At 39.8% G+C, this 27,160-nt stretch overlaps 1 protein-coding gene across 2 annotated transcripts; it reads left to right on the top strand.

The window, feature by feature from the left end:
- fign (fidgetin) lies at positions 1–27,160 on the top strand. Of its 2 annotated transcripts, XM_033617012.2 has the most exons (3): positions 1–203; positions 1,052–1,086; positions 23,962–27,160. In XM_033617012.2, exons 2-3 carry the CDS (start codon positions 1,062–1,064, stop codon positions 26,187–26,189), a joined length of 2,253 nt encoding a protein of 750 aa, XP_033472903.1. In that variant the 5' UTR covers positions 1–203; positions 1,052–1,061; the 3' UTR covers positions 26,190–27,160. The 2 variants fall into 2 exon arrangements, with proteins under 2 accessions (XP_033472903.1, XP_033472904.1); XM_033617013.2 differs by lacking the exon at positions 1,052–1,086.

Genomic DNA, 27,160 nt, shown 5'->3' with positions numbered 1-27,160 from the left:
CCGCGTGCTGCCTTCAGTCAGCGGAGCAGCTGTCCAGGGTTTGGAATTCCAACATGGCAGAGGCTGTGGTCAGTCTTCCCCTCACTAACTTGGAATGGTTTCAAATCGCGAGCAGCCGCGCTTAACCTCCGCGAGCCATTCATCTGCGCACTCACCGGATCGATGGTACTATAAACCCTGACGCTGCTCTGGCACCTACACAGGTAAGTCTTATCCTGTCTATCAGCGATGTTGACAATTAAAAAGAGAAACGGAGCAGCCCTGTACGCGCAAACGCTCGCCGAGAGACTGTGTCGCGCATCACACAAACTGCAGCGCAGTCTGTGGCCACTCATTCTGCGTTTGCACAAGCTACATGACTTGTCATCGTCTGAGGAAAGAGAAAATAAACGCGTTAAAGTTCCGGGATTAGACGCAGTTTGCATTTAATGTTTTCCTCACTGCACTTCCAGGACACGGTTACATACACGTCTGGAAGTGGTCTCCTAAATAACTTTCCTGCAACGAGAAGTTTTTGCATGTCAGCCTGAATAAAACTTGCCGCGATAACCGCAGGCGGGAGGTTAATAGATGGGTTGTCATTGCGCTCTTAGTGGGACAACTGCTGGCAAGTAATCTATTTTAAAAGTAAAGGGAGGGGGGCATCACGCTGGTTTAGCCTCTTCCTCTAATAGGCGGCATGAAGAATGTGTGTTTTATGTCATCTACAGTCTCTCACATGCTTCCTATTCTCTCGTTTCAACTCGCGCAAGAAGTGACAGGCTCCAGCCGTGCCTGTGTGGCTCTCTGCGTCTCCGTCCAGGGCTGCTGATTTCAAATTATTATTTCATTTCACTCGCATGTTCCGTTTCCCTTTTTGGTCTGCATTGTCCTCAGTTACACGATACTAAATGAATACCTGAAGAAAGAAACAAGGGACCGTGCGTTTTTTTTTTAAACTTGTGAAATCCGATATCTGAGGAAAAAAGTGCCTGTAATGAGAAGCAACCTTTGGAATTCCTCCTCGTGAAAATTCCGTTTCTGCTGTTTTCCCCTCTCCTCTTGTTTTTAGGCTTGAAGACATGATCACTAGCACCAGTATTTATGGTACGTTCATTTTGGAATTATCATTAATATTGTTGTCATGATTTCATATTTGTCATATTTGCAATGAGGCTGTTATTGCAGCAATGCTTTTTGTATATTTGTGCATGTTTGGTCCATCTTCCAAAGTTTACTTAATTTAGGTTATAATAATAATAATAATAATGATAATAATACATGAGCACAGTCCAGAGATTACAGCACAATAATGTGATTAATTTCATACAAATGGCATTATCAATTAGGCTCAAAGTATCCTGTGCAGGTTAAAGAATTTGCCCCCAATTTAATTTGGTTTTGCGTTCTGTTTCTGACATTCTCAGTGTGCAGTGTTCTTTCACATTGCACTGCTTTCATATTTCTACATGCATAACTCCAACAATATGAATATTTTCGCTTCATAGACAATAGATGTGAATTTATCCCAAAATGTTGCAAATTTCCATTTAGAGACTAAATTTCAAACACACACTTTTTTCTTTTCTTTTTACATTTTCTGTTGTGGAGACATAGTCTGCTATTATGACATTTATTAGCCATAAATTAAATATTGAGAAATTTAAAAAGATGATATCATGACAGCTTTAAAATGTCATTTATTGTAAAATTTATGACATGGCTGTAGCTCAGGATCTCTTGCAAATGTTTAAAAATGACTGTCTAGTGAAATGCCTGTTGTTAAAATGAAAACTGAACAGAACAATACATAAAGCATCACAGTTATTATCTGGCACCATGACATAAAAACTAAATCTGGTATTCAGCAATTATACATTTGAAGGATGATGGAAAAGTAAGTACTTGCTCTACAGCAATTCTATAATATGTTGACAATATTATTATAGTATAGGTAATTTGTAAAAACCCTTATGGAATATAGTACGACTTCACAGTTGGCCTTGTTTCATTTAGGAAGTTGTCATGCACTTTTATATTTACTTGTCACACTGTTTAACAATTCACTAGTGCAACTAAATCACATTTGCTCGCAAATTATTTGAAAGGCAGCGTCGAAAAATTGCTGTTATTCATGTTGCAGTGGAAATGGTTTGTGACAAACCAGTAAATGGATCCCAGCATGGACACAAAGTCAGGAGGTGTAACAAGTTGTGTGCTGTCTCCCTTTTGCAAACACTTTGTCCTGAGCGAACCGTTCCCACCTCCATAGAACAATTTACTTAATTGTGTTCACACATTTCATTTGCATGTTTTCCTTTGAGAGGAAATTAACATCATCAGCAGTGAGCTGAAGTATGTTTTCATTCCTCTTCAAAAAAATAACAGCATTGCCCCATCCGTCACTCAGTGGGGAGAAAAAAAAATGTACATTACTACCACGTTCATTATGTTTGAGTGTTTGGTTGTAATGTGTTTTTGTAAAGTGGGTATTAAATTTGTTGGTTGGACTTTTATGTGTTTCATATTTAGACCCCCCCTCATGTGTGGCTGTGGTGGGTATTTTGTATTACAAAAGAACTTTGATTTGAGCTACTCAGATACGGATACTGAGCAAAGTGGGATATAGTTTGGAGCAATTAATAATATTTGAATCTGTATCTACAGCTTGCAGTCTGAAATACACTGTGCAGTCTGGTAAATGTATTATTTTATAATTGGAATGTCCACATCAATTTAGAACTTTGACAAATCACAATAATGCATTGTTGAAGTAATTGAAAATATACAGTATAAGTGTTTTTATTGAAAAATTATAATGTCTCTGCACAGCAAAAACAATCCTTGTGCATTCATCAAACCGTTCCCCCCATTCTCTCTTAATTATCAAGTACAACCTGGTGATATTTATCAGAGTTCAAACCCTGGAGGGGTTCCATGTCTGAGCTCCTGCAGCGTGTTAGGTGATTCTTGCAGGTCCTTACTTAACCCCAGACACCTCGGGTGTGCATGGAAAGGAGCTGACAGCTCTGTTTATTTCTGATAGGATAGCACTTATGATAGCAATCTAAGCTGTCACTCGACGTGGATCTCTGAGCCGAATTTGACGACAGATGCTGACCCCCCTGTTTTCATAACCCTCTTTACTGAGTGTCACACATGTTCACACTTTGAAGAGTGACTGTAAATAATAACAAGAAGTTGTGTGAAGTAAACTACAGTTAATAATTACATCCACCCATTTCCCAGCGATGCAAGGGCGTAGAAATACACTTGTTATTTTTAGTTGCGCTATATTGACAAAGAAATTGCTAAAGTGTTTGCTCATTGTTTTAATGTATTCAGATAGATTCATAATCAGGAAAATAACATTTCCAAAGTCATCTATAAATTTCAAAATTGTTATTAATATTTTTTAGGAAAATGCAGCTTTACAAGCTCCTTTTTATTTGAGCAAATTCCAGAAATTCAGTATCTGTGTTGTCCGCTGTTACGACCATTATAACACACAGCATATCTTGACTCATTGTCACGTTACTTAATGTGTCTGTGTGAAGCAATTTAGCTGCTATAAACGCTCTGTCCATAATCTGAAGTGTGCAGCACTATCAGCGATCTGATCACTTAAATTGACAGCATGAGTTAAACCATGATTAAAGGGAGGTGGTATACGACAGGACAGACACTTTATATACAGTATGTGCACTAATGATGAGAATTAAAGCCACCTCCTGAATACCTGGAGCTGACTCTGTGTAAACACCCCCTGGGATGTCTGCAATGCTGTCTGTAAATTGATGAAATATTAATCTTTACAGATGGATCTATTTGTCAGTAACTACTACTAAGAAATCCCACTCAGCCACACGACTATGTTGAATGAGATCAGTGCAGGATTGTCATCTTTAAGCAAATATGTTAAGTGGTGTCTTTCCTGTGTTTTATATAAAAAGCGAGGGAGTCCCCAATGGAGTAAAGACGCTAGCAGAAGGGACAAAAAAAAAAAAGAGAGAGAAAAACTCCAGTCTTTCTTCTAAGTATTCCACGTCTTCCTCCCTCCCTCCCCTCTCTTTCTCTCTCCATCTCCCTCTCTCTTGTATCCACATCTCTGTCGTTTCCCTCATGGCAGCTTGCTATGTTATCTTTGTGTGTTTCTCTCTACGCTGACAATTCTTGCAGTGATCTAAGTTGGACTGCATTAGAAAGTGGAGGCAGCTGTCTGTTGCTATACTGAGGGACGTGTTTGCTCTACTGCAAAGATGAAGGACCATGAATCCTTGACATCCTCCCTTTCTCTCCCCTCCACCTCCCCCTCCTCCTCCTCCGCCTCTTCCTACCATCTCATTTAGACACAGCGACTGTCTGCTCAGACTTGTTTTTTTTCTTCCTCTGAGTGACAGCATATGGCATGGACATTTTCTAAAATGCATGTGCCTACCATTGGCTGCTTGTACTAACCCTTCATATGTCTCCTAGCTACAGGCCTGTTGTGTTATTTGTTCCTCGTACTCAAACAGAATACTTACAGTTTGGTTTTAAAAGACTCTGGTGGATAAAACAACACAGGTTGCATATTAGGAACCAAGTGGATATTTAGTCTTAACACTGCTCACATCACTTTCTGTGATTGCACATATTTTATCATTTAAATGTTTTTAAGGGTTGTGCAAGTGCATGTCTTTGTGCACGTACTGTGTGTGTGTGCCTGTCTGTTTCTCTTTGTGCATGTTTTTTTTCCAGTCCAGTTTAAGGGAGGACACAATGCTTTGTTCTCTATTTATCCATTTAATCTTTCATACATACATCCTGTGTTTATATGATCCATACCATAATGCACAGTGTGCCTATAGAGCTTATGCCTCTCTAAATGACTGATTATAACTGCAACACATCCATAAGTCATGTGGTAAAGCTGGTTTATTCAGGCCATACATGCCAGGCATATTATTTACATGGAGTGTGGCATTTGTTGCTTTCAACTCCTTGTTCTCCTCATTTCGCCAACACGTTGAAACACAGGCTTTGTTTCATCTCCTTCGCATGAGGTGTCTGTGCACTCATAAGGAGACGAGGCAGCTCCGCGCCTGTTGGGGATTGGCTAGAATAGACAATCCCCAGGTGTACTAAACTAGGTTTAGCACTAAGGCTTTTAATCTGGACTTGTAGGAGATTCATGTGCATTCATAGATTTGCCTCTGTAATTATCATACCCCCAGTGGCAGCCAGAGAGACGTTTGCCTAAATCACTGATGTCCTCATTACACTGTTTACATTTTAATTAGACATGCTAAATTCTTGATTTTTTTTTTTTTTTTTTTTTTTTTGTAGTGGCCATAAAGATTGGAGGTTTTCCTCAGCAAAGATAGACTATGCCTGGAGTGGTGCCTGGCTGTATGTGTGCATCTCGGAAAGGGGGAGAATTTTCTCACAGTTCTTGTGTTGTTAGCGTAGCCTTCTTTACATACCCTTAAATGATTTATTGCAGCTGAGAGCATCATGCGTAGCTTGCTTTATGAGCAAAGTCTGAATGGAGTGGCAGTAGACAGCTTTAGGATGATAGTATGAACATTTTATGTATCTATAACAAATCATATGACATTACGACTGAATCTGCTTCCATATCGTTAAATTATGTCTTTGGCCGGATTATTTATTGTTACTCTCAGGCAGTGAATATTCAAACCCCCAAGGACTATGATTAACAAAATCTACAATTCCATCATTTTTGAATATAGCTGGCACTTTGAGCTGTCATTGTGTGCCTGAGTACTGTTGCTTATCATTGAATAACCTTGGTGAAGAGAGGTGTTTTTCCTGTCCTTCTTCCAAGGTGTTTTTTTTTATTTTTTATTTTTTTATTGCGTGCAGTTGGGGAGTTTTGTATTGTGAGAGAGGAGCAAGCCTTTCACAAGAGGATAAGAGAAAACTCAATATTTTTGTTGTATTGAAATTCCTCTTGTGTTCTCACAAAACAGTGTCTGACTAATCTGGCAATCGAGGCCGCCATTCTATCTGGACTGAAAACCCAGTGCAACAAGAGAAGCTTTAAGTACTTTTTCACCACCCCACTTTTGTCAGCTTCATTATATGTAAATGGATGTATTTGAAGTGTACTTTTTTAAAATTCATACTCTCAGAGTTTGTCTTGATGCTGACCTGTCTTAATCAATATAACCCCTTAATTATGATAACACCAAGAGGCTGTGATCCAGCTGCTTTGATTCTACAAAAGTGTAGCTTGCTCTAAATTTAATCAGAGATAAAATATGTAACTGTGAGAAAAAAAAATTAGAGTTTGAATAAATTTGTCCGACAGAATAAGGCTGTATGTCAACCATTTTATTTTGCCATTGTGTGACAGTGTAATAGTCTTATAATCCATGTATTGAAATAATGCTTGAATTAACTTTGATATTTATATTCAAGAGCATGCAAGGATTTGCTTTGAATATAAATGTTAATCGACTGTTTTTCCTCATCCCATTCATCACATCCCATGCTAATTGTCTCAAATTGATATTTGAGACAATTAGCTGAAGCGATGATCAGACGAGATGTGAGCTATCAGTGGTTTTTCCGCAAAAGTTCTCAGCGATTCATTCATCCTCGGTGGAGCCGGGTGGCTGACAGGTTGGCATGGTGCCAGGTGCTGGCAGAGGGGGCTTTGAGTGCCAGGGACGGGAGAGGATGGGTTGAGGTCTGCCTGATGGCGTGGAGGGGAGGGGGGAAGGGAAGAGGGGATAGAGGGGTGAGTATACGCTGCCATAAAGGTTTAAGGTGTCAGGCTGCGGCAAGGCAGCGGGTGTCTGCAGTGACACTGTGACGTGACCACAGCAGCATGCACAGAAGTGAGGCAGGGCGACTGGATATTTGGGGATAGCCAGTGATGTTATATTGTTGTTATAGTGCCTGGCTTACTAGGGTGTTGGGTGCTTTGTTATTTAACTGCATAAACCACAAATTATGTTTCTACAAGGTAGCTGTTAGAGGTGGAGGGTAACAGCTCACGGTTTCTGTAGAAATAATTAAATACGAAACAATAAGAAAATGTGACTGGTAGATTAACACATCTAGACATTTTTTAAATTCATAAACATGTTTCCTTTTTTCTCTTGCTTGCTATCTGTTGGTTAATAGTCACTAGAAGTCTTGCTGCCTGGCGTGTGGCCTATTTGACAGTCCCTCTTAGAGTCCACATGGAATTAGATTAATTTAAATCAGAAAAATAAGAGTGGAAAAAAAAAGAGTGCTCAAGAGTTGAGCATCATCACAGAGCTTTATGAGGGCTGACACTTCTTTTGTGTTCATTATCAGGAAATCACCTCAGGGAGTCGTGTTGACTTTGCATGGTCTAAAATAGCTGTTACAGCGGACTGCCCCATGCTCGCTCACTCGCTTCCACTCCAAGTATCTGGGGAGGCAAGGTGGAAATACCAAACGAAGGTTCTGCTGAGAAACGCTAAACATAGTATAAACTCCCACTTTAACAAAAGGAAATCAAGCCATTTGTCCGGTTGTGCTGTCTAGGATGTTGTGTGCAATAAACAAGAGCTCGTGTTCTGTGTAAAAAGGTGTGATTCCAGTGTGCAGTCTAGTATTACGTCTGCAGGAATCACAAGTGGACAGAATGTTTTTAAGTTTGTAGCTGGTTGCTGCCACCAGCTCAGTTTGGCCACTGATCATTTCTTTCCTAGGGTGAATAAAAACTAAAAGTATATTTTTATTGTTTTATTTTTCACCCTGATTTAAAGGAAAATGTATTAACATTATGTCATTGCTGGCTTTAGCACGCCTGCACAGGGTTTATAGCAGCATTTCTATACTGCACAGAACAATAGTAGATTCATTTACTTGGAGCGTGATGTTTCTGCAGTCCAAACCCTGACTGCATCGCCTCTCCCACATCTTTAAATGGATCCCATGAGTCTTCAGCTCTGTTGTTTCCATTATTCATTTCAAAACTTCCATGTAGCATGGAGAGGCTAGAGGGGTGAAAAATAATTTTGTGTCTGAAAAAAAATTGATGTAGAGCAAAGTCACTGCTTTATGCAAAGTGTGCCATGCCTGGGGAGCATGTGAGCTGGCGTACTGTAGGAGGAGTGAGTGCTTGGGCGAGGGACGGACTGTATGTGTGTGTGCCTTGCCTGTGTGTGTCTGCGTGTTCCTGTCAGTCTGTCAGTTAGGCCTAATGTGGCTCCCTAGAGGTACCTGGGGGAGACCCATCTAGCACCCAGTCAGCCTCTGCTGGCGGCCAAGTGGTGACAACGGGTTCCCACAGAGAGAGGAAGTGTCATAGTATGTATGTAAACTAGTGACAGATGACTGGAGACATGTGGCCTGTAGACACCGCGCCTGAAAGTAAAGCAGTTTTGCCTCTTCGACTTCCTTTCTCTCTTCCCACTTGAGGCTTCAGAGAGCGAGCATCAGGCTGCACAACAGCATGGAATACATTGACAACAAGTCAAAGATGTGAATAAACAGGATGCAAATCATTTGGCATGAAAAGACACATGCTATTTGCAAAGGTTTTGTTTGCCTTTGAAAGGCTGTAGCAAAGGAGTGAGGAGTTTTTAGTGTGCAGAGCTTCAGGCAGCTTTTCTAGGTCACAGGTCATGTGGGTCAGTGTTACACTCCCTGCAGCCTCACTTCAACCCTTGGTCTGGAAATAGAACATGCAACGTCACCCAGCCAGGAGGGAGGTAGATTCCAGACCTCAGTGGCCACGGGCTGCACATGTGGAATCTGCTCGTGTAGTTGACCCCAAATGTTTGAAACTCAGAATGCTCCCAGTAGGATATTGTTATTTCATGCATACCCAAATGAGCAAGGCTGTACGAATTGCCTTGTACAAAGTGGACCAGTATACTTAGACTCTTCACTGTTGGCCGTTCACAATTCATCAAGGGAACTCGCACTAGCCAGAGGCAGATTTATTTAACAGTATGCACATAACCTGTAAGAGAGGCAAAACATAGCAAATAAACTGTGGAGTAGTTGTCGTTTTTTTATATTGCATATTTCAGCCAGCAGGCCCTTTGCCTACTTTCCTCTTTTAAGCATTCATTGTAATGGATGGAAAGCTGGCACATGGAAGACAGACATTCAACCAGTGTGAAAAATCAAGCAAAGATCTCATCCAAGCCTTATAATCATAGGCCATGGAGCACTTCTACTATTAGGCTTCTTACCGAAGCATCTTTTTTTAGCCCAATTTACATATTACATATACAGCATTTGTCACAAGTGTTTTGTATACTATAAAATGTGAATTGGATGTTAATACTATAGTTGTACTGGTTTAAATTCCCATCATGATGGCCATAAATTGAATTTTTTTGTGTGTTTGCAGAAAGAACAGGCAGTGGAATGTCTCTACAGTTTCTATTTTCTTATTTCCTAATACATACTCATTGACACTAGCGTTACCTGGAAAGACAGACAAGGAGTCAACAGCCTGATAGGATGCCATGAAAGGTCACCAGTCACATTATAACTTCATGTGTAAATTCTGCTGCATGTTTAAATAAAGGTGTAGATTTCAGGGTGGACTTGGAGGACATGTCCCCCTCAATATTCAGAAAAAGTCCATTTTGTCCTCCCCCAGTAAAAGCATGAAAGTAGCAGAGGGCTTTTATTTTGGCAAAATTAAAACATTTACACTGTAAAGTGAAGCAGAAAAGACACAAATTGGTGCTTAAAAATTCATCAGAGTGCAGGAAATTAAGTATCTGGCCCCCAAACTTCCTGCTTCACGTGTGTCCCCCACCCCAATGTTGGAACACAACTCAGGCACTTGTGTTTAAATCTATTTTTCTTGATTTTAAGCACTTATGCAGCACCTAAAATGGATGCAGTCAACTGTGGCATATGCATTTTTATTTATTTTGTTGTTGCAAAACGGTGCATGATTCACAATAACTTCATAATGCTGACATAATAGCTCGAATGCAGAATTACAAGCAGACATTTGTGTCACCGTGATTCCCATAACAGATAGCCAGTGCAGCACTAGCATCACATATTTGATCTGATAATTAGAGTACAGTATGATTGCCGTATTGTGTTTACAGTAATACATAAGCATTTGTGAGTTGTGATAGTGAACACCTGGCCCTTTCCCTAATAGTGAGTTTAATTTGAGAGGAAGCTACATGTCCAAGCGACACCTCCTGGTCCCGCTATCTATCCAGGGAAGTAAAATCTATCAGCACTGATGAGTTCGTGCTCCAACAAATATATCTGTGCCAAACTGTTTATTGTGAGCTCCAATAGTGCTATTGTGCTATACTCTCGTCCGTGTGGTGCAACGAGCCAATTCACATTTGAGCAATGGCTGACCCTAGGTTGTGTATATTGATGAGTGGGATTTGTTTCTTAATAGAATTGTGTCTAATTAATTAGCTTTTAATTGGTTGAACTCTGTACATGCAAATGCAGCACAATGTAGAACAATAATTGCTTTAAACTGCGTATTGAGGTCGACTTAATGAAATGTGGGGAATGCGTTTGTTGTGTCTGTTTGTTCTCATTTCTGTTTCGTGGTGTAAAATTCTCTTCCTCTTACCAGAGAAATGAATTTATAACACTAGAAAGGTGTCAGTTAAACAAAGAGAATAGAAATATTTGAAATGCCTGCTTCTCAATTTCTATTCATTATCTCATTTGTTTTTCACAATTGCTTTGTGCCACAGATTAACCTTTTTTAATATACTCTGGAATAATTTCCATTGCACAGCCCTTCTTTCTTGCTTGCCTCGTCTCTGTCGAAGCACTGAACTCTATGAAGGCTGCCACTCTCTCATCCACCTGCCTCACGGAGGTTTACAGTCGTTTTCAATGACAGCTCTCATCAAGAGGCATTCATACAGATGACACTGCTGAGGCAATCACAGTGCTGCCCTGCTACAACATGAATTATGGTATATTGTGTCACAGCTTAAGCAGAAGAGACATATTTCTAAATAATTCAAATTATGGATCTCTATTTTCAGTACAGAATAATTTCAACCACAAACAGCTCCTGCTTTTGATTGGTCATTGTTTAGAACAATAGAGTTAGCTGATTTAGATAACGCTATGGAGTGGGAGGGTACATTAGTCTGTGACCATTTTAGTGTGTTTACCGTCTTTCATTTTGTGTCTTTTAAAGTGGTTAACAGGAGGAACACAGACTGCATTTTATTAAAGCATTTTTCATTGAAATGCTTGGCCTCTATAGCTTAAATAGCCATTTTCAGGAAATAGATAGAGCCAAATACCAGTAACAATGATGCAAATTACACAGATATAAGATGGGAATATTGAACATACTAGATTTAAAAAAAAAACAAAAAAAAAACAACCTTTAAAGCTCCCATAAAATAAATGTGTTATTTCAGTCCTGTCTCTTAGAAATTATGCTGACATACAGCTAATTTGAAACAGCAAATTCTTATTGAGGAAAATGTAATGCCAGCAATTTATGTTTTTTATTAGCATAATGAGAAATGTTGCTAATTAATGTATTTGGCAAAAAATGGCGTGAAAAATGTTCTGAACCTATCAGCAAATGTTCACTGACCACGTATTTCAGCTGCTAACTGCAAAAATAGGCAATTTTGCAACACAGTATCCAGTCGTAATGACAACCCCATTATTTTTTAATACTTTTTTTGTATCAAAATTTAACACAAATCACAGTCTTTCCATAAACTAATCCAAAGTGCCTTTGTTACCAAAACCTAAGGCAAGAGTCTGGATGCACTCGTGGGGTCATGATGTCAAACTCCTGCACTTTGTTCGCCTGCCATCCACCGAACCACCTCCATGCAAAGCCTACACCAATGCAGAATCCAATACCTGAAAGAAAGCAGTTTAGTAACATATAAATGTAATTTCTAGGAGACAGGGTGTGTTATATCTACAAGTCTGCTATTACCGTAAGAAAAATACATGAAAAAAAATGCTATAATAGATGTTACAACAAAGTCACCCCCTTGATGTCATGTAAATTCAATATAAAAATGTAAGTGAAATATAACCATAAAGCTACCCCATCTGTAATACAACACCATGAAGTCTGGCAACAGTAACGTGAGTTTAGATATTTGATTGAATATGGGTATTTTTTTTATTGTTTCATTTTAAGCCAAGTTGTGAGAACTCTATGTGATAAATTTCTGTGCAGCAGCTTCTGACACAGCATATAACGAATAGTAATGACAACATAACATACACTGTAGGGGCTGGAATCACCAGAGGATCCACGATACGATATTATCAAGATACTTAAGTCACAATAAGATATTATTATAATCTTAAACGTGTTGGGATAGTACTGCGATAAAATATATTGCGATATATTACTATTTATTTCCCTTTTTCAACTGTAAAGTATGTCTCCAAAAGACAAATTTTGTGAACATAGTTTTCAGTCTGTTCTTCTCACTTCTGCCATTTTATCTGCAGCAAAATGTATGTTGTGGACTGAAAAAACTATTTGTTTATATTCTAGTAGGCTACCTAAAGTTAATTTTAATTTGTAATATTAATAATTTAAATCATAAAAAAACAATACCTGCACTATGTGACGATATGATATTGCCACACAAAAATATTGTGATACTTTGATACTATCGATTTTGTCCTCACCTCTAGTACACTGTGCTCATCAGAAGGACGCACTCAGTATCTCTGCATATCAGGCAACAGGTGGTTTGCTCTATAATTCTTTTTTTCTAAAGCAAATTAATTTGGTGTCCATGTTATTCTCCATACTAACTCAGCAAAATGAAAATGCCAAACATATCTTGCTAAGTTATACAATGAATATGTGTAAAATGCTGCACAAAACATCTAAAAACATTTGCATCTAATTTACTTTGACAGTGCTGCCACGAGAAACATGAGCATCACGTAGCTGTATTTGTATATGAAAGTGATATTCTCATTTCATCACTTTAAACTTCTCAGTAAATTTAAGAACACATTAGGATTCAAAGACACCTTTTGCTGGCAATATATTGTCACATACATAAAAGCCAAGTAATATTAAATCCCCTGTAAAAGCAAACTTACTTTTAAAAGCAAATGCCTGAATTCAGCTCCATGGTACAGTACTGACCATGCCACCTTAGCTCTCAGAAGCCATTGTTTGCCAGTGGGCGAACCAATCTCCTAGACAGCTCTTTCCTTGTAAAAGTTCCCCTTTATGGCTTCACTACTGCACTTCAGTAACTTTATTACAGTATAGCTGAGAGATTTCTATTTCATATTGACCTAAGATTGCTTCAGTTGTCTCATTTCACCTTTTGTCTGGCCTGTGTTGGAGAAGTGACCTTCTTTGAGACTTGCAGTCGATACCGCAGAAGGCTCCAGAATGCTCCGGCGAAAAGCTGGCAGTGGTTACAGGCAAACATCCTTTTTCTGTTCACTTGGGTATTTTCAATTATAGTTCCATTTGAACTTTTAATCAGTTTAATGTGTAGGAAACGATAAATAGAACAACAGATGGCCCTGGCTTTCCTCGTGAACCAAAACAGATTTCGCTTTTGAACTCTACAAGTGCATTTGCATTCTTCTCTGTGTAACTGCGTGGAATGATTTCAGGCTCATTCAAACAAATGAGGCCTTTCCCTCCTTTCCTGATGCATATGTGTGATGTTTCTGCCATATAGAAAAGTATAGTGCTGTTTTTCTTTCAAAGCATGTACGATATGTGCTGCTCTGTTCTACTGTATATAAATGCTTAAACATTTAAAAATAGTTCTCTGTTAGCTATAGATTTCTCTGTAAAGGTTGAGGTAATGCCACTGGCTGTGTTGCTAGCTGTTGGTGAAAAAAATACTCACTTATTCATTCTAATAACATCACACTGTGAAGAATGAGATTTTTTTTACAATGCGATTTCCTTCCTGTCCTAACCAGGTTAACATGGCTGTAAAGTCTAATGGTTGGAAGTGTGAAGTAATCACAGTTGTGAATCGGACCAGTGAACAAGATAATCCGTTAATTTCCAACGGGGCTCGGCCTGTTGGTTTGTAAATCAGATGGCTGGCTCCTGGTGCCATTAAACCGCTGCCTCACAGTAAAAGTCAAGATGTGCTAAATGTGATAAAAAATCCAGAAAGCCCTACCAAAATTTTTCCTGTTTGTGTTTTTCCCCCGACCGGCCTGTGCCTCTTTGATTGGAGTCTTCCTCGGGGTAACAGGACTTTGGGGAATGAAGATGTTAGTGAGTAGCTTTTGGTCAATGAGCCTTCATGTAGCAAGGTCACAATCTGCCTCTCTTCTCTTTTGAAGTGTGTAAGTGATCCCTGGAGAGGCAGAGTAGCCAAGTTCATAGAGGCTCGCAAAAAACCACTGCCTCCGCTGTACATGTGCTCTATGGTTAAACAAGTTTCACCAAGTGCTTGAATTCAACGACCGTGTTCTTTTAACTAACAAGCCATTTGAGTATTCATCAGTATTATGCACTACAGAACACTATGAAGCCTGTCTCCTATAATTGTCTTAGTTTTATTCAGTGTACAAGTTCTACTTGTGAGTGGAGAGCTGTTAGTTTAGCATGTGTGTGGATTTAGCTATACTTAGGGTAGTAATGGAAGATGTAGCCTCGGGGGCTTCTTGGCCTGAAGAGTCATGGTTTAATTAGCATCACTGAGACAGAGAAATCACAGCTCGGAGTATCTCTCAACTTCACGATTTACTGTATTACAGGGGGAAAAATGAGAAATACATGTTCCCCTCAAGCCAGTAGAGTTTATCATTAGCTCAGCCCAGAAAGCCCATGGGACCTGAGACTTTCCAGGGTATGTAACAAAGAATGCATTATCAAATTGAAGATTTCAACATCTGTGTACATTCGCTGAGAATCCCTGTGAAGTTTGCCATATATGGTGTTTATCTTTATGGCAAGAGCAGTTGCTGTCACTAACAATATCCAAGAAGCTCTCTTTGAGCTTGTTTAACAAATCAATGAATTATTATTATGCTGTGGAAGCTGGTCAACAGATTGAACCAGAAGGCTGTGGAATCTTGGAAAAAATAAGAGGATCATATGTAACTACAAAAATTAAATGATCTGTCTGTTCTTCTGTGTCTTCATCACTTTGAATTCAAAGGGACAAGCAGCTGCACATGCACACATATGTCCTCTTATTGTCAACAAACCTTATAAAAAGACAAAAGCCAATAGCTTTAGTCTATCACACATTTCATTGTCATTTTTCATACCCAATCACCAAATGTTGGTGTTGAATGTTTCTGCAAACCACTGATAACATCATATTCGCATGTTATTTTGAAGCAGATCCAACTTTATGTTTCTACAATGCTATGGTTGACGTGAGGCTTGGTTAGGGAAAGAACAAATGTTTAGCCTTAAAATACCCGGTTTTCGGGGGCACAATCCAGGCAGGAAAAGCAGCGAGGTCTTAGTGAAAAAAACACTTTTCATGCCTAAAAAGATAATGGGAAAAAAGTGTTGAGTTACTACAAAACAGCCATGTTAAGTGCCTAAAAAGTCACTGAGAACACAGCAACGACTTGATGAATCACAACCGTTTGGCAGGCATCTCTGTAAGGTAGCACACTATCCACCACCCCCTCCATCCTCTGATGACAAAGTCATCTTATGTATTACATCACATTAAAAATGTAGATATGATATTTCTGAAACGTACAAATGTAACATTTTGGTAGTCTGTTCTTACTGAAGATATAAATCTTGGGTCACAAATATATAACTTCACTTTTTTAAGGCTTAGCATATTTTTTTAAATCAACTGGGCACTGTAGTTTTAAACAAAAAAATCCCAAACATGGATTTAACAGGTATTATGTTGGGGACTGTTTTCAGTTGCCGATAAATATACATTTGATGCTTAGAGCTTGGTTAATGCTCGCTGTAGTGTAGGCTGCATGGGCCAAAAATGACATCATCACGTATTTGCGTTAAACGCAGAGGCTCCGCAACTTGTCGCCACGCTCAGTTGTGCAAATAATTTAAAAAAGAAGTAAAATAATTATTCATCTGTACTATTAATATCTCTCAAGATTTTAGAAAGATTCATTATAAAATGCTTCAGATTTCTTCTTCTTCTTCTAATTATACATTTGAGTAAATACTTTATCAGCTGAATCGAATTGTTTACAGGATATTCTACCTTTCAATATTTGTTTCATTAGAATACATTTGTTGGTCCAAATATCTTAACCCTTACTTACAGAGGTTGTTCAAAGAGAATAATGTCCTCAAATATCTGATATGTATGAGATATGAGTTAACAGTTGACCTTTCACTGACCTCTTCCTACTTTACAGAACGTTTTGTTTGTACGCCCCCTGGTGTTTTGGAGAATACTGCAACGAACGACACATGGTGCATAAATGCCTTTGTGCATGCTCGTACCTTGCACCGTGCATTGGTGTCTCGCACCAGTATAAAGCTAGTATAAAGGCTGAAATAGCCTACGTAGGTAGGATTATGTACGTGGGACTCAAAATAAACTAGAGTGCCCATATATACTGTAATGAATTAACATGTCAACATCGGCTTCAGGACTTTCTCTATGTATTGCCTGTTCATCCTCACTCCACAGTATTTTTTTAATCATTACTATGAATACTAAAACATTTACACAGAACACATTCATGTGTATCTCTTTCAAAGACGGACTACTTTAACAGTAATTTAAAATCCAAAGTGGGCATTTGTACAGTTAAATTATGAAATGATTTCTGAGTGGGAACATTTACATCTCCTCATTACATTTCAGATGAATTATTCAAATCATCAACAGCCCTGTGCCAGCAAACAGTTTTATTCTGTTACCAGCTCTTACAGCTGCTGTTAAAATAATGTGCTGCTCTGTAGAGTCATACATTTTTAGGAGTTGTCAGACTGACTGTAAGAGGAGCCAGCTTTCTTGTTTTTTTTTTATAACCACCATCTTGTGTATAACACAAACGCAAGACGTATAATTTAAGATGTGAGACTGTAGCTGCAGTTAAACAGGTATTATGAGGATTATAACTTTTATTCAGAGGTGTCATCAGATCGTCCTCCTGGCAGTAGGGTTTGGTTGCAGTTATGGAGAGGGATGGTGAGCTAATGAGGTAATGATTTTGATCATTTGAGGCAATCTGATTATTTTCACTGTTTAACCGATAAACTGATTCCTGTTAGTCAGTGATAGGAAAGCCAAACAGCTGCAGAAACCAGCCTTCTCGATTCCATATATCGGGACAGTTCAAGCACACCAGTTGTCCCTGTGGTGGTTAGAAGTTTATAGATCTGCCTTATATAGAGTATGTATGTTGCAAACAGGAAAATGACCATGGTTGGTGATGTTCCTACAGTAACTGAATGTGTGAAAAATGATGGTGTATAAGAACTGTTTGATGTTTAATAATAATCTGATATAGTGTACAGCTTGGATGCAGCCTTGCTGATGATGATCAGAAGTCATGACTGTTGTTACAACTATTCAGACTCTTCAGTTTTAAATTCTGGTCACCTCAATAGGTTTTAATAGTTTTAACTGAAACAATACTTTACCTGTTCAGTAATGCACCATTTCTTGCTTGCAGTCTTACTGCTGGTACAGTATACACACACAAACTGAGAAGCACTGTATAAACAGAAACCACATTTAGCATTACATTTCTGACATGATGCAGGTGTACAAGATGACTTGTGGCTTTCTGGTAATTAGTTGTACTAACCACTCAATAGACACCGACCAACACAGCTGAATTCATTTTCTAAAAAACATAGACTTATGTAGAGTGTGTTATTGCAGTGAGATCTTTAAGTTTAAGGGTTCAATAATGTGATAGTTGTGCGAATTCTTATGCAAAGCCATATTCATAATCAACCCTCTCGCCGGAATAAATGTTGGCAAACCCCTTCTGCAAACCACTTTACATTTGTATGTTTCATATGTAGTGGATGTGTTAAAACTGTTTCTTTATGTTTAGATTTTCAATTCTATGTTGTGACAATATTTTGGTCAGTATGTGGCTAGCTTTAAGCACAAAACCTTCTTGGCTAGGGTTATAAAACATCATGTTTTGGCTTAAAATGCCCAATTTGGGTGCCGCAAACAAGGATGGTAATGTCCCGACGTGTCGTTAAAAATGCCCGTTTTTGTTGTCTGCTGGTCCTGATCAGTCATCTCTTGCTGTTTGCTGCCAGGTCCCAAACCATTCTCCATGCCCCCAACTTCCTGAAGAGAAACTCAGTTCATTTACATGTCATCTGACTTACATCACTTTAGAAATGTTGATTTGATACGTATGAAACAAATGCAGCATATCATTGGTTTGCAGAAATGTATAATCCCAGCATTTTATTCTGGTGACAAGGCTGTCATAATTGTAGTCACAATACAGGCTGTGGGATTTAGTTCTTGTAGTGGTGCGTCTATTTCAGATGTGTTTTAAAGACGCCCAGTTGCCAGTGTTGGCAGGTGGGAAGCCAGTTAGGGATCATGTTGCTAGTACTAGCAGCTTCTCCTGGTTGGTCAGGACAAAGACCACAGTGCACATAGAGGAAGTCTTTCTTAAAGCACCATCAAGAAAAAATATCAACATGACATTCATTGTGTGATCATATTAAGGATTAACACAACAAATGCAACACCTGTAAATCAAAAATCAGATGTCTGCACACATGTCCAAGGAGCCAACTTGCCATAATATATTTGAATCTCCACATCAATTTATACATGCAATTTATGCATGCCTCCACAGTTAGGCCTTGTCTACACCAACTAAATCAGTTTGGGAGGTTGCACCAGAATTTATGCAGTTTTCTTTTTGTTGGACAAAGCATACAGTATATTGCATTCATCCATCCATGCATCAGCTTTATACGCAATCACCTTCTTGTGCCCATATGGCATCACATTATTTTTAATACTTACTGTGCTGTGAACAGCTTTTTGACATGAAGATTTCTGATTAACCAAATTAAGGTTATTTATCAATAAAGTGATAATACCAACACACTGATTAGTTAACTTGCAGGGGTAGATTCAATGAGTGACATAAATTATTTGTCAATATTAGGATGTATCAATATCAGGTTGGTTTTATAGTTATTATAAAATAATACAATTTATCAAGTAAAACATGCTCCAGATAAAGTTGTTGATTTATTTTATCAAATTTGTCACAGTGTTCAATGAATACTTTTTTCTCATTGTCAGACAAAATATGTCATATTTTAGGGTCTTGTGATTAATATTTGACCTTCCACTGACTACATCATTAATTATATTATATATCAGACTAATTGCTCTCTGGATATACAAAATCTTTTTTAGATATATTATCTAATATCTAATATTTGGTATAGTCTTTTATCTCATGTTTTATCATATTGATCTAATGTTATTCATGGTTAATCAATATAATCATTAGCCTAACTGAAGTCTTACATGATGTAAGGGTTTTGAGGTGTGGTATTTTTTAAGTAACACAGGGTAGTCATACAGTAAATACTGTTCTGCTGCAGTTAACAGTGTTGCATACCAAAAGAACGCTGCTTTAAATGACTAATCTGTGTTTACTGAATTGAAATGATAACAGCTCTGTCACAATGGACTGTCTCACTCACTTTGCTCCCTGTACGATCACGAGTATTATTCTGATTACAAAGGGAGGTCCTGTCACAGGAAGTTGTCTGCCTGACTGGCAGATTGACTACAATAAACACTGTAAACGCATGCTCGCACGGTCATTTTCCACCTTTTGTATTCGGATTAGTATTGAATCCACTGGGATCTGTGGACTTTGATAGTGTGGAGACATGTAGTAATTTGCTGCCATGGGTGGTCAGACTGTGAAATGTATGGGCAGTAGCCCTGGAAAAGACGGTGACTGAGGAAGACATATCTTTTCTAAATGAGGGGTTAAATGGCACCCTGCCGTCTAAAGATTGGAATTACTGCCACATGGAGCTCTAAATTGAGTTTAAATAGTCTTAACTTGATATGTGAGATGAATGAGACTCTGTAGCCGTGCCGATTACCATTTCACATTGTATTAGAATGTTTTGCCCCACCCCTACTTAGAATATCTCCAATGAATTTGAATATGAATATGAGCTTGTTTTTATTTATAAACGTAATTACTGTCTGTCTCCAATATTTGCACGCTTGTCAAGTAGAGTGGTCTGTGTGTGCAGAATAAAAGCAAAAGCTCCCATAATTATGTTTACGTCCCGCGATGAAAATCCCAGGGCTGTAATGATCAGTAATTATAAATACTTTTCAGCATGTCTGCAGCCTCAGCTGGGACTATTGTGTGGTGTGGAGTGCAGAGTTTGTGCAGCTTAATTATGACATTGTACATGTCTAAATGTACCAGTCTGCTTCAGCTCTGCAAAACACTTCCAGTGAATAATCACGCTCAAGTCTGACTTTAAAGAGCTCATTACAGTTAGTTTTCTAAAGAGCGGCTTATTAAACACAGTTACCTAATAAGCATCTTTGGTGGTGCAAATTGGTAAAAATGGTAATGAGTCTGATTAGGCCACGTTTCAATTACGACAGCTTTCACTTCCCTCCCCCCTCTCCCTCAACCCTCCCACCTTCCCCTCCCCCAAACCAAAAAAGACGAAGGAAAGTCCAGCTCTTTATGCTTGGGAATCCTCCTGGAAGGCATTTTGCTCTCACTCTCTCCCTCTGTGTCTCTCTCTCTGTCTCACATACACTCACGCACACACAGAAAGAGGAAAAGAAAACCGCTCTGCCACCTCTGTGCTTCCTTTCAGCAGCACAGTAATGAATAGAGAATTGTGCAAGCGGCGGTCCAATTTACGCACTGGGAAATTGGATGGACAGAGTGAAGGCCCACTCTTGTTTGCTTAAAAAACGGCCTGGGCTACCAGATTAATAGTTCCCAAAAAGGTCAGCATCTCTGTTTCATCGACGATGATCACTGAACCAGAAATTAAACACCATAGCGTAGCATAACGCCTTGGCATCACATGTCAAACGCATTTTGCCTCCACCTGGTCTGCTTTTCTTCAGTGAGTGTGAGATCATCTAAAGGATATGATAACATAAACCGTCACTTTTAATCGCAGTGGTGATTCTATAGAATTTTGAGCTGTTAAGACAAATATTTCTTAAATGAATCTTAAATTCAAGCAGCATTAAGGTATGAGTCCATTATTAAGATACACAGAACAAAAAATTGAATAAATGTCACACCAAGAAATGCTTTCAGATAATTGGTTATATTACAATTATCTCAGATTTACCCCAGAGGATTATTCAGATCCCTGAATTGACAAACACAATAGTCCAACAAAGGCTGTATTTGTTGGTGGCTGATCAGTGGAATTTGAGCTGCAGCCCCGAGGCTATCTGAAAACATTCCACTAATGGAGCGCTCTGTAATTATACCATTTCAAAGAAAGACAAAGGGACCTGTGGATGTTGTATTTGAATATCCAGGCAGGTGGAATAAAGGACAACCGTTTTACCGTAATGCCAAAGTACGAGATCATTATGCTAATGCACTGCTTGTGTGTGCACGTGGGTGCATTTGTGTCTATTTATGTGTTAGTGTTTATGTGCACTGGCTGCATTTACTATCCACTCTGTAACCTTTGTCTAAACCAAACTACTTAATGCCTTAATGCCTTATAAATATCTCATTAAGAGAAAACTGGTTGATGCACTGAAACATTTTACACACAACAGCACAAATTATGAGGACACCCATTATGTTACTGCTATTGTATGTAAAACTAAAACTGTCTGTCCTCCTATCCTTGCTTTTCTCTGGGTAGGTTCTGCATTAATAAAATACACTTTTTTGTCTGTAGAAGAGAAAACACTGCACAAATCCAAACCTCAGGTTGTGAATCACTGTCTATACAGAGTCAATATAAGTCTTTCTTAGTCAGTTTTTCACTGTGTGCTGCTGTATTTAGATAATCATCTTGGATGGTTTCCATTTTATAAAATACCTGATGCTCAAAGATCTCAAGTACACTTTGCGAGTAGCACTCCTTTGATTGTCCAAAGTGGCACATTGTTCAGAGAGGATTAACAGTAATAGAAGAATCTCACTCAATAAGCTGTGTGCAATTTTGTTATTGACAAAATGTGCCTTGAGTGTTAATGAACTCCACTGAATGATTTTACAAAAACCATTATCCTGATACTTGCACTGCGGTGTCAGTAAATGCTCTGAATGGCTGAGATTTTTTTAGCAGACAACACAGCGCCGGTTGCTGTCGCCCAAATAGTGTTTTGTTTGTTTTGAAAGGAACATTTTTCTCAGCAATAATGTGGGAAAAAATATCATATTTAACAGTTTTTGACAGGTATTTTAATGCAGTAATAACAAGAGGGACAGGTAGTGCCAGGGTGGGGAAAGATTTCCACTTAAAAGTCTTACTTTTGCATTGCGCCCACCTACAAGCCTAACATAACAGCTGACCTAGAATGTAGTGGGTGACTAATACTTCAGTGAAAGTAGATGCACATGGGTGTAAAGCAGCAGCCAGTGAGACTTCTGCTATCCTCAAGGGTGTCATTCATACATTTTCCTCACTTCATACACATTTCAAGTAAATTAGGTTTTGATTTGCATGAGACGTTTTGTTATCTTTGTAATTGTAGTCATCTTTGTCACTGTCCCCTGTGATAATGCACTTTGTTTTCACATTCTAGTTCCTGTATGTTGATGAACCTTTCTGTTCCAGCACAGTATGGCTACCGTGTTTGTCTGCCCGGGCTTTTTGCCTCGGGCTTTTTTTCTTAATCATTAGCTTGGATGGTTGACAACCATGTGAGCCATAGCATGGATCTCTTTGACTAAAACCTTGTAAATTAACACAATTAGTGCAGCATCATCCTGCTAATTAGCTCCTGGTGTCTAGTGTGGCGGGTGGGCAAATAGCTGGGAGGGAGTCAGGAGGGAATCCGGAGACAAACACTGCGTTTGTAATCTGCCTCTGGACAGTGGCTGTTTGTTGCCTAAATCCTGTGATATGGATTTAACCTACTGAAGTATAAAGTATGGGACTGCAGTGCCTGATTAGCAAAGGCAAAGACCATTGTTACAGGCAGGGAAAGTTTGGTTAAACGCGTCTCCTCTTGTATCTCCTTGTAGCTCTCGGTCAGATTAGTGTTGATGTAAGATGTGTGAGGCTCTGCACACTATTACTGATTGTTTTTAACCGTAACCTCTAATATTCTTCATTCTCTGGGGCTATAGTACAGCTTCTGATAATCCCAAACAGAGTAAAAGATGACAGCACGTGTAAAAACTTTTATTTGCAGAATGACTTAAGGATTTAACTGGAGTATTTATGTCATTCAAACCCTCAAGGCTGTATGGAGTGGCTGAGAGATGCTGCAGAGAAAAAGACAAGTGAAGCATGTTTTTTTTTCTTCCCTTCCCTCACTCTGTGGACTAGGAAGCAGTAGGCAGACTGGATGTGGATGTAATTCATGCTGGGCTGAGGGGTTTGTGTGATGAAAGCAACAGAGCGCTGCCAAGGAAGATTGCTTTGCTGCTCTCCTCCAAGCAGATTTGAAACTGTCTCAGAATGCCTCAGATGAGAGTTGGATTATAGACTGACCCGTGATGTCTGTGTCATTCTGCTCTGCGTTGGGTGGATTATACCACGCTAACCAGGTGTTTGGTCCCATATCCTCATACTGACCGTGATGTGTGTTCTGTTAGTGTTGTCTGTTTGTCACATGGATGTTTGATGCAAATTACTTCAAGCATTTCCTGGAAGTTAACTCCTTTTTTCTCCTAATTATGTCAGAATAGGCTCATGCTTTTTTTCTGTAATTCCCCACCTTTTTCCACCCAAACAATTGAAAGCAATTAATGCATTATTGACTTTTTCCACAGTATTTGATTATTATAGAATATTTTAACATGTGAGATTATTATTTTTAAATGACCATTAACCCTGATTTAATGCTTGCTTTGTCATATTTCTTCCTTATGCGGAATATGTAGGTCTAAAGATGCAGTGGACCCCAGAGCACACACAATGGGCAGAACAACACTTTGACATCTCATCCACCACCCGCTCGCCGGCACACAAAGTAGAGGCCTACCGGGGGCACTTACAGCGAACATACCAGTATGCGTGGGCAAACGATGACATCTCTGCACTGACTGCCTCCAATCTGCTCAAGAAATATGCAGAGAAGTACTCTGGGATCCTAGAGGGCCCAAATGAGAGAGCCCTGCTGTGTTCCTACTCTGATAGCACCACTGGACTCATGAATGGACGAAAGTCAGAGAATGAGTCCTGGCAGGAGGGGATTTACCCAATGAACTGTGCTCCAGATGTTATATCTGTGAGCAAAGCTGGAATGACAGCTGCCCTACCCCCTACAGATGTGTCGGCTAGCATAGGCAGCTCCCCGGGGGTGGCCAGCAGCTTGTCTGAGCCCAGCTATTCCAGCAGTAACTGTGGGAGCCACACAGCCACTACTCTCCACTCGGGCCTCCCCTCTCAGGAATATACTGCCAGCTACAACGGCTCCTACCTGCATTCTAGCTACAGTGGCCAGAGTACCCCAGCCCTCCCCTCCCCACACCCCTCTCCTTTGCACAGTGCCGGGCTCTTACAACCACCACCCCCGCCTCCTCCCCCTACCTTAGTGCCGAGCTACAACGCCGGGTCTCCAAACCTTCCCAACTACAATTATCCTCCAACAGGGTATCCTTCTCAGACTGCTGTTGGCCCCGGTTATAGCCCTGGGGGAGCACCCCCTCCTTCTGCTTATCTGCCGTCCGGTATTGCAGCTCCTACACCAATCCCTCCTTCGACCCTGCCCGGCTACACCTACCAGTCCCATAATCATACACCAATTGCACCAACACCTTTGAATGGCAGCACATCCAACTCATTAAAACGAAAAGCTTTCTACATGAGCGGACATGGAGATATGGACTCTAGCTATGGTAATTTTAACTACAACCAACAGCGCTCCTCACAGAGCCCTATGTACAGAATAACAGACAGCGGCTCAGACTCAAACAGGGGCAATGGCTTTGACAGAAACGCAGAGTCTCTAGCATTTAAGCCAACCAAACAGCCAATGTCTTCTGATCAGCAGAGAAAATTTATTGTGCACTCTGGCAGAGCACTAACTCCTCCATCCTATGGATCAACCAAAAGCTCTGTGGGTGATCTCAGAACTGGCGAGCCCTACAGCAAGTTTGGATCCCCCATCATGAGTGAGCAAACTGAAGAGCACAGACAGCACCTCTCTCACTCCCTAACAGGGCCTGACATCGGTACGGCTACCTCGTCCATCCATGCTGCAGAGGAACAACTGAAAAACAGTGACTCCAACCTGGTTGAGATGGTAACCACAGAAATCCTTCAGCAGGGCCCTCCAGTGGACTGGAGTGACATCGCAGGTCTGGATATGGCCAAAGCAGCCATCAAAGAGGAGATACTTTGGCCCATTTTGAGGCCAGATATGTTTAGTGGACTTGCCACATTACCTCGGAGCCTCCTTTTATTTGGACCTCAGGGAACTGGTAGAACGCTGCTGGCCCACTGTATGGCCAGCCAACTGGGGGCTGCCTTCTTGAGACTCAGCAGCTCAGCTCTGGTGACCAAGTGGCTGGGGGAGGGGGACAAGATCATCCAGGCTTCTTTTCTGGTGGCACGGTGTCGCCAGCCAGCGGTAGTGTTTATCAGAGAGGTGGACCTGCTGCTGTCAGCCCAGCTCAGCGAGGAGAGCCCAGTGAATCGCCTCAAGGCTGAGCTCCTCATGCAGCTTGACAGCATTCTGACCTCCGCTGAGGACCACGTCCTCGTGGTCTGCTCCACCAATAAGCCTGAAGAGATCCCAGAGTCCCTACGGAGGTACTTTGCCAAGCGACTGCTCATCCCCTTGCCTGATGGGACAGCACGACATCAGATAATCAGCCAACTGCTCTCACAGCACAACTACTGTCTCAGTGACAAAGAGATGTCACTACTGGTTCAGAGGACAGAGGGCTTTTCTGGACAGGACGTGGCTCAGCTGTGTCAAGAGGCTGTGGTAGGTCCTCTCCATGGCATTCCTGGTACTGACCTGTCATCTATCCATCCCACTCAGATGAGACCGGTCTCCTACCAAGACTTTGACAATGTGTTTTGCAAATTCCAGCCCAGCATATCACAAAAAGAACTTGACATGTACACTGAGTGGAATAAAATGTTTGGTTGTAGTCAATGAAAGAGACTCATCAAACACAATTTCTTTAAGTCCAGTAATTGAATACAAATAAATGTTTGGCCTTCAGTGAACAGGAAAAATAACAAACAGTGGTGACATGAACATACAGCAAAGGGATTGTCCTTGAAGGCTTTAGATAGAAGATGACAGTCTGGATGTCACACACTGGTAAAGTTAATTAAATGCTTTATATGGCTGACTAAAACTCAAACGACTTGGAAGAAGATGCCCCCCGTTTTTGTATATACATATATATATAAATATATATACATACTATTCCGCTGATCTTGAGATTTAGTTGCTATCAAGTGCCTGAGGTGGTGCTGTTTAAGTTTTTTTTTTCTTTTTGCCTCACAATCTTCATTGGTGACATGTGCTAATATAAAAAAAAAAGCTTTAAAATGAGACAAAAAACTTGCTTTCTCTTTTCCATTAGTGTTCTACAGCTGTGTCTGTTTCGTGCTCTCTGTGAACAGTTGTGGTTAATTTGAGCAAAATTAAATTTACTGGCATCATTTCAGTTGGGCATCATTACCTTACACAGGTTTTATGTATGTGTAAATCCTTTAATTCCAATAACACTGACATACTTTTTCTGTTGTTGTTGTTGTTGGAACGATGCGTTTTTCTAGCAAACTTACGGTGAATTTGGTTGCTGTACTAGCCTCTCCACTATAGATGAAATTACAAAAACAGATATTATTTTACAATGTGACTTCAATCTAAAGAATAAATTACTATGTAATTGCTGTTAAAAATATCGTTTCAGTAGTAATTCACAGTGTTTCACGTAAATGTAAAATCCTATCATTATTTCTATTGATGTTCTCTATTTGAAAACTCAGGAAAGTGATGATGATATGTACAGTACCTCATAAACTTGTGTCGAAGCACTACACACTACAAGAGCATTTGGCTTGCATTTAAAATTCCATCATCAAACCATGTAAGGCTATATAATACCTCAAAAA

This window comes from Epinephelus lanceolatus, chromosome 14, assembly GCF_041903045.1.
Source record: "Epinephelus lanceolatus isolate andai-2023 chromosome 14, ASM4190304v1, whole genome shotgun sequence".
Taxonomy (NCBI): domain Eukaryota; kingdom Metazoa; phylum Chordata; class Actinopteri; order Perciformes; family Serranidae; genus Epinephelus; species Epinephelus lanceolatus.
Note: the sequence above shows the minus strand (reverse complement) of the source record. Positions and strands in the feature narration are given on the sequence as shown.